Source organism: Hemiscyllium ocellatum, chromosome 29 (assembly GCF_020745735.1).
Source record: "Hemiscyllium ocellatum isolate sHemOce1 chromosome 29, sHemOce1.pat.X.cur, whole genome shotgun sequence".
NCBI classification, from domain to species: domain Eukaryota; kingdom Metazoa; phylum Chordata; class Chondrichthyes; order Orectolobiformes; family Hemiscylliidae; genus Hemiscyllium; species Hemiscyllium ocellatum.
The window spans coordinates 49,462,022-49,476,974 of record NC_083429.1 but is presented as its reverse complement, the minus strand read 5'-3'; the positions used below and the strand labels follow the sequence as shown (position 1 = coordinate 49,476,974).

Sequence of the window (14,953 nt, the reverse complement as noted above, 5' to 3'; positions counted from 1 at the left end):
CGGATAATGATAACTGTTGTAGACATTTACCAAGGATCTTATTCATGTCCTTATCCAAGAGTTAACTGTGGTCACATCCACCACATCCTCAAAGTTCATTCCACCATGCAAACCAGTTTGTGTGTAAAAAAATGTCTTTTTTAAAACTCTCACTTCTCACTTTAAGAATATGCCCCCTCGTCATGAAATCTCCCAACTAGGGAAGACACACTTGTCATTAACCTTATCTATATCCCTCATGATTTTCTAAATATCTATAAGCTCACTTTTCAATCTTCTACACTCTAGTGAGAGAAGTCCCAACCTTTATTTATAACTCAGACCCTCTAGTTATGGCAGTATCCTTGTTAAATGAAGATAGGCATTGTGGGATGTACTTCATTTGGAGTATAAGGAATTGTGATAAGGAATTGATGTTTTTCTTGCTTTTCCCCTTTTGTTTTTAGGTATATGCATTATGGATCTGGTCCAGAACGTTACCCTTTAACTGATATGTTACAATATGTCTGGGAGTTTACCAAGACCAAACCATCATCTGTGTCCCCCACACAGGATGTTGTAGGCACACCACAACCAAGGTCTCAGCCTAATACCAATTCAGCATCGGCAATGCAAATCAGGTAATCTGGTCCCAACAAGAATACACACAGAGGGTTTAGCATCAAGCAACCTTCGGTCATGCTGCACAAAGTGTGTAAAGAAGACCAAATGTTGAGAGTTCTATTTGGTATACCCAGTCTGCAATCTTCAAATCTAAGTTCACTGTACAGTTTTAACTTTGGGAAAGCAAATTTTAGCAGGACTTCTACATTTAATGGTAAGGTCCTGGGGAGTGTTGCTGAACAAAGAGACTTTGGAGTGCACATTCGTAGCTTTTTGAAAGTGGAGTCGCAGGTTGATAGGATAGTGAAGAAGGCGTTTGGTATGCTTTCCTTTATTGGTCAGAGTACTGACTACAGGAGTTGGGAGGTCACATTGGTTAGGCCACTTTTGGAATATAGTGTGCAATTCTGGTTTCCTTCCTATTGGAAAGATGTTGTGAAGCTTGAAAGGGTTCAGAAAAGATTTACGAGGATGTTGCCAGGGTTGGAGGATTTGAGCTATAGGGAGAGGTTGAATCGGCTGGGGCTGTTTTCCCTGGAGAGTCGGAGACTGGGGGGGGGTGACCATATAGTGGTTTATAAAATCATGAGGGGCATGGATAGGGTAAATAAGCAAAGTCTTTTCCCTGGGGTGGGGGAGTCCAGAACTAGAGGACATAGGTTTAGGGTGAGAGGGGAAAGATATAAAAGAGACCAACATTTTCACACGGGGGTGGTACATGTATGGAATGAGCTGGCAGAGGAAGTGGTGGAGGCTAGTATGGTTGCAACATTTATAAGACATCTGGGTGGGTAAATGAATAGGAAGGGTTTGGAAGAATATGGGGCAAGTGCTGGCAGGTGGGACTAGATTGGGTTGGGATTTCTGGTCGGCATGGACGAGTTGGACTGAAAGGTCTGTTTCCATGCTGTACATCTCTACGACCCTATGACTGTATGACATGATTATATGGGGCACAGAGAGCGAGGGAAACACATTTGGAAAGAAGCTGAAAACTGACTTTGTAAAACTCATTCTCAGGCTTCAGGCATTGAAAATGGAGGGTTTGAGTTATAAAGAGATGCTGGGTTGGCTTGCACGTCTTTTGCTGGAGTGTTGGAGGTTGAGTGGTGACCTTATAGAGGTTTACAAAATCATGAGGGGTATAGATAAGGTTAATATTTGTGGAATGAACTTCCTGAGGAACTGGTGGTTGTGGGTACTCTTACAATGTTTAAAAGACATTTGGATAAGTACATGAATATGATAAGTTTGGAGGGATATGGACCAAGCGCAGGCAGGTGGGATTAGTTTAGTTTGTGAACATGGTTGGCATGGACTGGTTGGACTGAAGGGCTTGCATCCATATTGTATGACTCAAGTTACCACAGATAGTGATGGGGAGCTAATTTCTTAAACAAATGCACTCCACGTAGTAAAGGACCAGCACTGTTAGGTTTGGATCCAATGATGATAGATAAATAGCTGAAATTTGTCCAAGTCAGGATGATCAGATGGCGAACTGGTGATTTGATATTAATTTCCAAGCCCTTTTGCTTTTATCCTTCTGGGTGGTGGAGGTCATGAGTTTGGAATGTCAAAGTAATCTGGCTGGGTTGCTGCACTGCTTCCAGTAGGTAGTACCCACTGCAGGAACAATGCGCTGGTGGTGGTAGAAGTGGCTATTGACTTTCTCCTGAAAGGTGTCTTTGCTCAAGAGAGTGGTAAGAGTGTAGAATGCCCTGCCTGCCAATGTAGTTAACTCAGCCACATTAGGGGAGATTTAAACAATCCTTGGATAAGCACATGGATGATGATGGGACAGTGTAGGGGAACGAGCTGAGAATAGTTGACAGGTTAGCGCAACGCTGAGGGCTGAAGGGCCTGTCCTGCACTGTATTGTTCTATGTTCTATGTTCTTGAGTGTTGTAGCTGTCAACCCAGTTGGTAGATGGTTGGTTTGCAATGCAGAGTGATGCCAACAGCATGGGTTCAATTCCCCCACCTGAGGTCACCATGAAGGCAGTTCTCCAGTTAAATGCCACCAATCATCCTTCTCTGAGGAGAGAGCAGCCTTACGGTCTGAGAGCATATGTTGACTTTACCTTCTTTTTCCTGTGCCCATCAGCAATTGAATTCTGTAATGTTGAGCTGATTCCACGTACCCGCTTCTGACTGTGGTTCGTTGTCTCTCCAGCTCCTCAGAATTGCCAATTGCCAAGATGCCTGAGACACCTCCGCTGAACACACCCCAAGCACAGCATGCGGCTGTGCACAAGCCCTTCACCCAAAGCAGGCCCCCCATGGAAATGCCAGCCCATCCAGCACCTCGACACATCACAGCTGAGGAGCTCATGTTTTTTGAGAACTGCCTTCAGCGCTGGAGGGCAGAGGTTGAACAGGACATTGCAGGTAAACAAAACTAGCGCCGAGAGGTCAACTTGTTGGGTAGAAGTCTTGAAAGTTTTATTTGGTATGGAGAAACATCATATTTAACTCAAAATGTTAACTCTGTTTTTTCTTCTCTACAGATGCTGCTGAGTTTCTGCAGCACTTCTTTTTTATTTTGTTGCAGTAATTTCTTTGTGACTGCACCTGCAGGGAATAATGAATTGGCATGGCGGAATATATTTAATAAAAAAGGGGAATACTGGAAATCTCAAATTGAAACAGAACATGAAACAAATACTGAATTGATTGTTTCTCTCCAAAGATGCTAACCACAGTTAATATTTCATCCAAACCGGGTATCTGTGCTTTTAAAGTTGTCATTCAACTCCACCTAACTACCCTTATCATTTGTTTGTTCTTTATAAAAACAAAAAATTGAAGATCTAAAGGACAGCATCACGCAGATCACGCAGTCGATCGATCAGATGTACATGGACAGCTCAATGTGTCAGGTAATGACCAAATTTGCAACTTGCTGCTCAGGTAGCTCTGAGTCTCAGGTAAAAAAATTAGACGCTGACCAAAACACGGATAGAACTCCTGTTTTTGATCTGGTGTGTACAACAATAGTGTGATGTTAAAATGTCTCACCCAAGCTTGACACTGCATTGAAGGTTCAAATCCCTTCATTGTCCTGAAATTACCTAACCTCCGCTGGAGAAATGTTAGTTCCCATTGCTGTCAGGTTCACTTGCAAACAGCCGTAAACAATGCAGAGGGCAAAACCCTGGCTGGCCTTTATGCTTGGAGAACGAAAATATGAGGGGTACAATACTGTGAACAGTTCTAGGTGCCACAACTTGGGAAAGAAATATTGACCTTGGAAGCTCTGCGGTGTAGGTGTTTCTAATTTATTCTTTTATGTGATGAGTGTATCAGTGGCAAGCAATTGTTTCCCATCTCTAATTGCCCTTAACCTGAATGGCATGACAGGACAATTGAGGGGCAGTCAAGCATTGATCACATTTCGGAGTCACATAAAGGCCAGACTGGGTCAGAACAGCAAGTTTCTCTCCCTAAAGGACATCAGTGATAGTTTTATGGTCCTGCTTACTGAGACTAGATTTCATATTCCAGATTATTAATTGAGTTTAAATTCAACCATCTGATGTGGTGGGTTTTGAACCCATGACCCCAACTCATTAGTCTGAACCTCTGGGTTATCAATCCAGCAACCTTGCCTTCATTCTACTGTCTCCCACAAATGAAGAGTTAAGGAACTAATAGAAGGAGGAGGTTCCATGTGGATTCCAATCCTGGGTGATGTGAGAACCCAGCATGAATGGCAAGAATAAGGTTTGAAGCATTTGTCCAGCCATCATTAGCTAGATATGCCAATGACCATGATGCTTTTTGGCTTCCTTCTGATGGTACCGACATGAATGATGCCAGTCTTCACATCAATGCATTCAATTGAATGATAGTCAGGCATGTCTGAGTGCACCAGACAGCCTAAAAGTTGCAGTCCATTGTAACATTCTAACAGTAACATTGGTGACCTGTACTCCATAAGTGCTAGTTTGGGAAAAGATTTTGGGGTCAGTTTTAAGCTATGGTACTAATCATCAAAATGGTTGAGCAAGCATTTTACGCTGGGGTGTCTGATTTCTATAGTATTACCTTTTTCTCTGCAGCTAGGGTTCTGGGCCCTTTACCTTTTAGAGTGATGTGACATTCCTTTGTTTGCCCACCAGGTTCCTTATCGGCTTCATGCAGTGCTTGTACATGAAGGTCAGGCTTCAGCTGGCCATTATTGGGCCTACACCTTTGACCACAGCCAGAACATGTGGCTCAAGTACAATGATGTCTCTGTCGCAGAATCATCATGGGAGGAACTGCAGCGCGATTCGTATGGAGGGTCACGCAATGCCAGCGCATACTGTCTAATGTACATCAATGATAACATACCACAGCTCATTGCAGGTAAAAGATAAGCCTTTCCCCTATCTGGCTAATCTGGCTTATGCAGGTAACAGGTCATTGCCACTGTTGGAAGTTGCTGATCTAGAATAGTAATTTATTGTCCAGCCCTGTAGCACCTCAGTTTTAAAATTCACAAAATTGTTTTCGAAACCTCCATTCAATCAGCTGTCCAGACCCTTATCTTGACTCGAGATCAACTTGGGAAATCTGGTCAACATTGACAAGTTGGACCGAAGGGTCTGTCTCCATGCTGATTGCCTTCCCAATTAAAAATCTGTCTATCTCAGCCTTGAACATACTTAATGACCCACCCTGAAAGCCCTGTGCTGTAAATAATTCCACAGGTTGACTATGTGATACAAACGAAGAGGATTTTTTTCTCCTGTCTTAAATGGATAATCCTTATGCTGAGATTTGCCCTATCGTTTTAAACTCTACCAGAAGGGGAAACAATTTCTCCACATCTTCCCTATAAAGTTTTAAATACCTGTCCTAACATCTCCTTATGACACTCAATGCCAAATTTCAATGAATAATGTTGCAAAAAGCATCTTGGGATGTTTCCAACATTAAAGGCACTACATAAATGTAAGTTCTGGTGACAGATGATTGTCAGCCAATAGACTCTTTGAATCAACTTCCACTGGATATCTTGAATACTCTGGTACTGTGCTCTACTGTCTGAGAAATTAAGGTTGTGTAGACTATACACCTGTATGTGGGGGTCATTAAATGATTGATTACATGCTTTGACAAAGAGCAGAGTGGTTTTCTCGACCCCCGCCAACATTCCTCCCTCTATCAAAATCATCAAAACGCAGTCATTGGGCTTCAACGTGTTGGCATGATTGTTTTCAGGTGCCACTTCCTATTCTCAGTAACTTCACAGTTGACTTTAATCATAGAATCCCTACAGTGTGGAAACAGGCTCTTCAACCCAACGAGTCCACACCAACCCTCCGAAGAGTAGCCCACCCAGACTCATTCCCCTACCCTATTACTTTACATTTACTGCTGAATAATGCATCTAACCTACACATCCCCATATACTATGGGCAATTTAGCATGGCCAAACCACCTGACCTGCACATCTTCGGACTGTGGGAGGAAACTGGAGCACCCGGAGGAAACCCACACAGACACGGGGAGAATGTGCAAACTCCACATTTACAGTGGTCTGAGGGTGGAATTGAACCCGGGTCCCTGCCACTATGAGGTGGCAGTGCTAACCGCTGAGCCACCGTCCAAAATGTCGACGCAAACCACTATCCTTTGAAAGGACGTCCCTGTGAAGCGTATTTTCCAGGGATTGCATTCAATAGGATTTCCTGTTTGTAAGAACGTCAGAACAGGGAGCAGGAATAGGCCATTCAGCCCCTCTGGCCTGCTGCATCGTTCAATAAAATCATGGTTGACCTTATACATCACCTCCACTTCTTTATTTCCCACATGCAATGATTCCCTTAAATTTGAAAAATCTTTCAATCTCAGCTTTATATCGACACTGAGCCTTGCCAGGTTTCTGGGAAGTAAGAGTTCAGTGTCTGTGTGAAGAATTTCTCCACATCTGAGTGCTCAATGGCTGACGCCTGGTTTGGCCAAATACAGTTGTTTCCTTTTACTTTTAAAACTTGTCCTAACAATTTGTTTTATCCAAATCACAGAGGGGACTGATATTGAAACTGGACAGATTTTAGAAGCCATCCACACCCTTCCCCCTGAACTCAGGCAGTACGTTTGTGAAGACAATCAGCACTTTATGCAGGAACTTGAGGAGTGGAATGAGGAGCAGGTCCGAAAGATTCCACAAAAGGAGCTTGTTCCCGCAGCAGAAGTACAGGAGCCTGCGGTCACGTTTACAGAAGGTGATTGTCTTTTTATTGGGAAGTCCAGGCAAACAGTCTCACAGGACATGAACAGAGTTGGATGTCAAGGCCTTGGGAGAATTTATGTGGGATTTAGAATAGAATGGAATAGCAATTTTTTTTGTCACTTGCATTTATGAAAATACAGTATGATGTTTGTAAGTCACCGCAATTTAGGGGAGTGTTGGCTAGACTGTTAAACCAGCCATCCAGGTACTGTTCTGGGGACACAGGTTTGAATCTTGCCATGCCAGATGATGGAATGTGAATTCAATAAAAATCTGGAATTAAGAATCTCATGATGACCATGAATCCATTGTCAATTGTTGTTAAAAACCTTTCCGGTATACTAATGCCCTTTAGAAAAGGAAACTGCCATCTGTACCTGGTTTCAGCTAGACGTGACTCCAGACCCACAGCAATGCCCTCTGGGTAATTAGGGATGGGACAGTAAATGTTGCCTGGCCTGCAATTCCCTCATCTTATGAATAAATAAGATAAAAATTCAGCACCATTTTAATTATAGAAATTATTTTTTTTAAATTGAGACAAAGTTAGGATGAATTTCACGTTTTATTCCCTCCATGGCACTGGGGTTTATGGAGTGTCTACGAGATGATTCAGCTGAAACTGGCTCTGAGGCCGCCAATGCTAGGATTTCCAGACCCGACCCATCATGTTGTTACCGCTGAAGCCAACACCGAAGCCATTGCTTCACTGCCATAACCAGGAGAGATAGACCAGACCTGCCAAGTCACCGATGCTGAAGCCATCACCATTTCAGTCACTGCCCAAAGCTGCCATATTATTGCCATCGTCACAAAGAGTGAACTGGAACCACCATGCCACCACTGCTATGGCCACCGCTAAATCATTGGCAGGAGGAACGGACCACACCCACCGACGGTAAAACCTTCAGTAAAGCTGCGGCCACTATAGTCACAAGGACTGGACACTCAGAAACACCACACTGCAGGTCCTCCCTCCATCACATCCGCAGAAAAGAAGAAAAGGTTAACGTTAGTGCAAAAGAGAAATGAAGAAACAAAACAAAAAAGAATGTGCTGACCAGGTGCGCGGGAGCGTGTGAGCACAGATCCCAGTTACCACCCACCCTTCCGCCACCGCCATCTTGAACTACGAGAATGATACCAGCGATAAATAGATGCACTTCTGTAGAGCTTGGTTTGTTCTCTTCAGGCTTAGTAGAGTTGATTCAAATTAGATGGTGTATTGAAGGGATACAGTCAGTTCTGCTCTAACGTGGTGGTTCCATTCTCGTGCAACCCCATATCAGGTAATAACAGCACCATTTAAATTAATGGGGCCAGAATTGTATTATAACTAATACACGCTTTAAAAATTCGTGCTGTAGAAACAATGTTGCCAATTTGTCAATCATGTTATAATGAGTTCACATTAGTGAAATGGGAGTTATAGCCGATCAATCTGTACATAATGAGAAAGTGTTTCCACTGTCAGGGGAATCACTAAAGAGCAAATAGATTTAAGTGAGAGCACTTGGAAACTGAAAGATCATTTATAAAAATATAAACTTTCAACAGACGTTAACACTCCCCTACGTTTGTTGCTATTATTACCTGCCAGAATCAAGATAATTGGGTAATTTCCCCATCAGACCCTTTGGTGTCATACTTGACTGGAAGATGAGCTTCTGACCACATAGCTGTGGTATTGCTCAGACCATGTGCTACTGCTTCAGCTCATCTGCCACTTTGTTCTTGCTTTTGTTGTCTCTGGACTCTACTATGACAACTCATTGCCTCATATTTCCTGACCGACATCGGTTCGCAGTTGAGTTTTGTCTTGATTGTAAAACTATCACTCTTGTTTTCAAATCTCTCCATTTCCTTGCCTGTGTTGCTATATTCCCTTCCTGTCTAACACCCTCTGAGATATCTATGCTCCGTGCTCTGGCCTCTTCAGCACTACCTGTTTTCATCCACCACTGATGGTTATGTAGGGACTTCCTCCTGGTATTCCTTTCCTTGACCTCTTCACCTCTATCTCAGGAAAATCAGTGACATGAAAGTGGCCAGAACTGACAATATGCAGAAATCTTGGAAGGTTATAAGGCTGGGGAGGTTACTGACGAAGAGCACAGATCAAAACTAATTGCTGTTAGAATGTAAGATGCTGAGGTTTTGTGCATCTTACAACTTTCCAATAAGGTCAGCTTTATAAAGGATGTTAATCCTTCTGGAAAGGAGGGGTGTGTTAATGTTTTGTTTATATGCATATTAAATTGCTTTTGCATTTGTTAATTATAGTCTACAATCCAACACTTGATGTTTTGTTTTATATATCTGTAATCTGGAGACTATGAAGTATCTGAAATTGTAGCCTTCCTTGATATAAAAAATGGTAATTCTGTCAATTTTGATTTTGTTCTGTGCCCCATAGAACAGACTGTGGCATGTCAACAGAATACATGCTCTGCTTCAGCCAAGCATGCCATTTTGGTGAAGGAGCAGACCGCCCAGGCAATTGAGAAAGCTGCTACCTCCTATGAGAATGCCGGAGCAGAAGCTGCTTTGAAGGAGGTGAGAGAGACTGAGCTGCTGTTTCCTTTGCCATCTGGCCTGCCTTAAAGGTTTCAAAGAGAAAGAAAAAACAGTCTAGTTTAAACAGGTTTAACATGAGCATCATGACAGATCAGTGCTGTTATTCCCCATGAGCCTGCCTCCCCATGAACTGAAGTTGTTGTATTAGCTAGCTCGATATTCTACTGTTGGTTAGCAAAAAATGTGTCAAACTCGGATTTAAAATGAATGTTTGAGACCGCATGAATTGCCAGTTGAGTTCCAAATCGCTACCACCTTTCTTGAATAGAATATTGTTCGAATTCAACTCATGAAGTGATTGGCTGTTATTTGGTACTTCCTCTGCCCCCAGTCAGGAGCTTCTCTTTGTCAACCCATCTGTACCCTGCAACATCGTGAAACATTTGATCAAATCCTCCTCTCAAGCTTTTAAATTTCAGGGGATGTGTCCCTATTTTGTGTAAACCCTCTGTTTAATTTAAGCCTTGGAGTCCCGTTAAGATTTTCCTAAATCTAACTGTATGGGAATGGGGAAAGAACAGGAAAGGGGACATGAGGAATGCTGGATCAACCATGATCCTATTAAAAGGTGGAGCCGGCTCAAGGGGCCAAATGGCCAACTGTTCTTATTCCTTATGGTAGTCCCTTCAATCAGATCAGGTTCCCTTATTATTTCCAGTCCTCTTTCTAAAGTATGTTTTTGACCTTTTTGATCGCTTTTTGTACAAATTGTACTGACTTTCATTGACCCATGTTCATGGGCACCCTAATCTCGATGTCTGGTGTAAACTGGTGGTGAGTTTAATGCAGTAGGCGATCGCAGACGAGACTGAGGAAGTAGGACTTTCATGGTAATCTCTGCCACCGTGTGGGAATTGAAGCCATGCTGTTGGTGTCACACTACGTCGCAAACCAGCTATCCAGCCAACTGACCTAACTAACCCCCTGTCGATAGTCCAGCCACTCCTCAGTTGGCCCCTCTTTCCCCCGGAAGAGATTTCCTTATCTTTCCAACTCTGATCAAAAAGTTGAAATACTGACATTTTAGCGTTTTATTTTTGGATGACACGTTCTTGTAGAATTCTTTATGCTCTTGCAGTATCAACCATCTCTTCACTTGTCATGCAGATCATGTGTGGAAATTTTAGTGTACGTCTCAGCACCCACCTTTCATTCTCATTTTGATAATATGGTGATTTTACCTTTTAAAAAAAATTGACTTCATGAAGGGAATGATCATGGTGTGTCGTAATGATCTGATCCCTCATTCCTTTTGGCGAAGACTTTATGTTGAAGATTTGGTAAAGGTGGGCAGCAAAATTCTGTTGGACAACTTGTCCCAGTCTCCTCACTGACATTCTTCCCAAAACTAGAAATGGATTAACTTCCCATTTATCCCATAGCTGTGTGTGGGATCTTGCTTTGTGCAAAATGGCTGTGATACAGTTTTACAACCATCTCTGCTGTAACCTTCTCTTCAATATTCATTCATGGGATGTGGGAATAGTCGGCAGGGCCAGCACTTATTGGCCACCTCTTGTTCTCTGAGGACAGTTAAGAGTCAGCCATTTTGTTGTCACATGGACCAGATATGGAAGGCAGTTTCCTACCCTCTAGGGATTAGTGAGCCAGATGGGTGTTTCCGGACAATTGACAATGGTTTCATGGTCATCATTAGATTTTTAATTATAGATTTTTATTAAATTCAATGTCCACCACTTGTCAAGGTGGGATTCAAACCCGGATCCCCAGAACATAAACCTGGGTCTCTGGATTGATGTCACTTGGCCATCACCGCCCCATGAAAGAATGTGACTGTGTTTTGAAGTAATTTCATCAGCTGCAGTACGACAAAACAAAAGGTCTGCCTGGTCAGAGATGCTGCCCTTCAGATAAGAGGGTCTGGCAGTTGAGGCAGACTTTCAAGTTCACACAACACTGCTTGGAGTGGAGCAGAAGCCTGTCCTTGTACCCCGATGGAGATTGAGTGATGCGGACCAGGGATTACACAGGTGCCAATCAAGTCCTAGCACATTATATTGACACATAGCTAGTGAAGTACTGAGTGTACATGGTGAAGATGCTGTTTATTGTAATGATAGCAATGATATACAAGTTACATTAATTGATAGACTTTGTTCCCAGGCCATTGGGAGACCTGTGGATAGTCTACACAATCCTTAGATAACTCTACCATTCCCCCCCCGCAACACACAAATCCTTTGACACCACCAGATTGGGTGGAACTTAATGTCATCTTCAACATTCACCCTTTCAGAATTGTTACCTTGAACAAAAGTCCCATTAGCCATCCCTACCCTGTCTTTGCATCTACTATTCCTGAGTGAATGACACAGTGGAACCAACATATTTGCCTCTAATAAAGGCAAAATACTGCAGTTCCTGTGGACCTGATATTGTTTGATTAACTTGTATTCTTTAAGCAGTTGCATTGTGTTTGGATTTCAAAATACTTGTGTATACTTACAAGACCATAAGTCATTGGAGTAGAAATTAGGCCATTCAGCCCATCGAGTCTACTCCGCCATTCAATCATGGCTGATATGTTTCTCAACCCTGTTCTCCCACTTTCTCCCTGTAACCCTTGATCCTCAAGATACTCAAGAACCTATCTCTCAGTCTTAAATATACTCAATGACCTGGCCTCCCCAACCTTCTGTGACAATGAATTCCATAGATTCCCCACTCTCTGGCTGAAGAAGTTTCTCCTTATCTCCATTCTAAAAGGTCTTCCCTTTACTCTAAGGCTGTGCCCTCAGGTCCTACTCTCTCCTACCAATAGCAACATCATCCCGACACTTACACTGTCCAGGCCATTCAGTATTGTGTTTGTTTCAATTAGATCTCCTCACATCCTTCTAAACTCAATCGAGACCTCAAACGTTCTTCTTGTGTTATATAATGAAACCAGTGCAGGAAAAACTCAGCAAGTCTGGCAGTAACGATGGAGAATGAGACAGAGTTAATGTTGCAAATCCAATTCCCCTTCTTCAGAACAGAAGTAATGTCTGGAAGAAGAGTGATACTGGACTCAAAATGTTAACTCCCTTTTTCTCTCCACAGATACTGTTGGACGTGCTGAGTTTCAGCATCACTTTGTTTTTATATTCGGGTATAACCTCGACCCTATCTGACAACCACAAACATTGCTCATTTTTGTTTTGTTTAATTGGTTAAATCCACCATTTACTGCCCACTCTTAATTTCCTTGGAGAAATGTTGGTGTTCCATTACCTTTAAGGAGGAGAAAGTGAGGACTGCAGATGCTGGAGATCAGAGTCCAGAGTGCAGTGCTGGAAAAGTACAGCAGGTCAGGCAGCATCCAAGGAACAGGAGAGTCGATGTTTTGGGCATTAGCCCTTCTTCAGGGTTCTACTACTTTTAACCATGTGAAGTTTGTGTGTGTTATAGTTTTTGGTTTATTTGAGTGGTCTGTCCAGCCATTTCCAAGGGCAGGGGATAAGAGTCAGCCGTATTGTGGGTCAGGAGTGACGTGCAAGTTACCCTTCCTTGAGGACAGCAGATTTCCTTTTCTAAATGTTTGTTAACTTTGTTGGTTCTTACAAACTTTCTAGCCACCATTATTTCATTGTGAACTTCATTTCAATTAGTACAAATGGGTAGGATTCTTTGGAGACACTGGTCCAAACTTGTCGATCACTGTCCTGTAACGTGACCACTGCGCTATTGTACAGAAACATGACTACTGCAGTAATATACAGAAACGTTGCCTTTTCTGCTGCTCAAGGTTTGCTTGGATGTGAGCAGAAATATTAACAAGTGCATTCTATCTTGCCTTACCTGTCAATCAAATGACTACCTGCTTCTATCATCATTTCTTTTCCCTTGCTTTTTTCCCCATTTCCCTCCCTGTATGCTTTCCTTTCTGCTCTTCCAATTCTGTCCAAGCCAGTCAAATACAGAGCAGGAAACCAAAGAAACAGGAGAGAAGACAGAACTGGAGCCCGAGTCCAAGCCTGACCCCGAGCCTGAGCCTGAGGCTGAAGCTGAGGCTGAACCTGAACTCGAACCCGAACCCGAACCAAAACAAGAGCCAACCAGAGAACAAGAACAGCCTGAAAGCACTGGTACCCAGATCTCCGAGGTGGAGATCCCTAATGTTGGAAAAGTTATGGTTCGACATGATGCCGATGGCTACAATGAGGAGGTACCAACTCCATAGGAGACCTTATAAGCAGCGTTAACCATTCTCTGCACTCAGTGTAGTATATCTATGGTCCCTTTCTGAAGGGGTGTAGGTTAAAATCTGGAAAAGAAAATATCTGCTTAATGTTACACCAGTTTGAACATGATGTATTTTTGCCCCTGTGCTCACCCTGTGCTGTGTCAATCAGCTCTGACTGAAACCAGAGTAAGGTTCAGTCAGTCAGGTATTCTCACTGCGTACTCCTCCAATGTGTGTTTGGAGCCCCTTACTCAAAATCTCAGCTCGGTTCAGACTATTTCTACAGTTGATGATGCAAATGTGGAGCCCTTAAAATATAAAAGTGCCAAATGTGTGTTGTTAAAGCTAAACTAATGTTTTTTAGGGTTACTGCAAATGTTGAAAAAGATCTCTGAGGTTCCATTTGTTTTTTGTTTTAATAATTTTCTATTTACTTTGGTGCAAGGTGTAATAAGTAAACAGATTGTCCCACTGCCTGTGTCTCTCCACATGCCTCTCACTCCTAGGTTTATGACATCCTCCTAAGCTGGATGAGTGCAGCTCCAAGTCCCCAAGGGGTTTGACAATGTCTTGGATAAGGCAGTCTGTTTGATCAGCACCCCTGCCACCACCTTCAACATCCACTCCCTTCACCACTACAGGTTAGCAGCAGTATATACCGTTTACAAGGTGCACTGCAGCAACTCACTCAGATTCCTTCACTTTTCAAACTACCAACTCCACCATCTCGAAAGACAAGGGCAGCAGATGGGAATGCCACCACTTCCCTTCAAAGTCACACTCTATCCTGACTTCGAAATATAACACCGTTTTCCTTCACTGCTGCCGGGTGAAAATCCTGGAACACCCTCCTTGACAGAGTTCTACCAACATCATGTGGCAGCTGTTCAAGAAAACAGCGCAAGGGCAGTGAGAGATGGACAATACGTGCTGGCTGAACCAGCGACAACCAAAGTTCTCTCTAAGCTGCACATTCATGCAGCCGCTGCAAGGTGATTGGCGTTGGCGTGGCAATCACGGGAATTTCGTCACTGCCAGGCACAGACCTTGGAGGCCTACACAGCCGGAAAGGAAGTTATATGGAATGCTGATGATAACCACTTCCCATGAATGACTTATTAAAAAAAACTATTATATTGCTGCTCTAGAGTCATCTTTTGTAAAGTGTTGCGACTAGTTTAGGTTTGCCAACTGTCCAATTCCTAACTCAATCCCTCCTCGGGAATGGGTATTGAATCAAAAAATCTCCACGTTCTGCAAACAAAAGCCCAGTTTCCTTGGTATGCTTCCATAGTCAGAGCTGAAAATGTGTTGCTGGAAAAGCGCAGCAGGTCAGGCAGCATCCAAGGAACAGGAGATTC

At 43.0% G+C, this 14,953-nt stretch overlaps 1 protein-coding gene across 3 annotated transcripts in view; it reads left to right on the top strand.

Moving 5' to 3' along the window:
• usp28 (ubiquitin specific peptidase 28) overlaps positions 1-14,953 on the top strand; it is an 85,719-nt gene that overhangs the window by 52,549 nt on the left and 18,217 nt on the right. For 2 of the 3 annotated variants that reach the window (XM_060847059.1, XM_060847058.1), the window contains exons 13-19: positions 447-620; positions 2,780-2,994; positions 3,415-3,485; positions 4,728-4,956; positions 6,621-6,821; positions 9,246-9,385; positions 13,320-13,574. In XM_060847059.1, coding sequence (XP_060703042.1) covers positions 447-620; positions 2,780-2,994; positions 3,415-3,485; positions 4,728-4,956; positions 6,621-6,821; positions 9,246-9,385; positions 13,320-13,574 — 1,285 coding nt within the window. The remainder of the gene's footprint in view (positions 1-446; positions 621-2,779; positions 2,995-3,414; positions 3,486-4,727; positions 4,957-6,620; positions 6,822-9,245; positions 9,386-13,319; positions 13,575-14,953) is intronic. The other variant, XM_060847060.1, reaches the window with a different exon arrangement.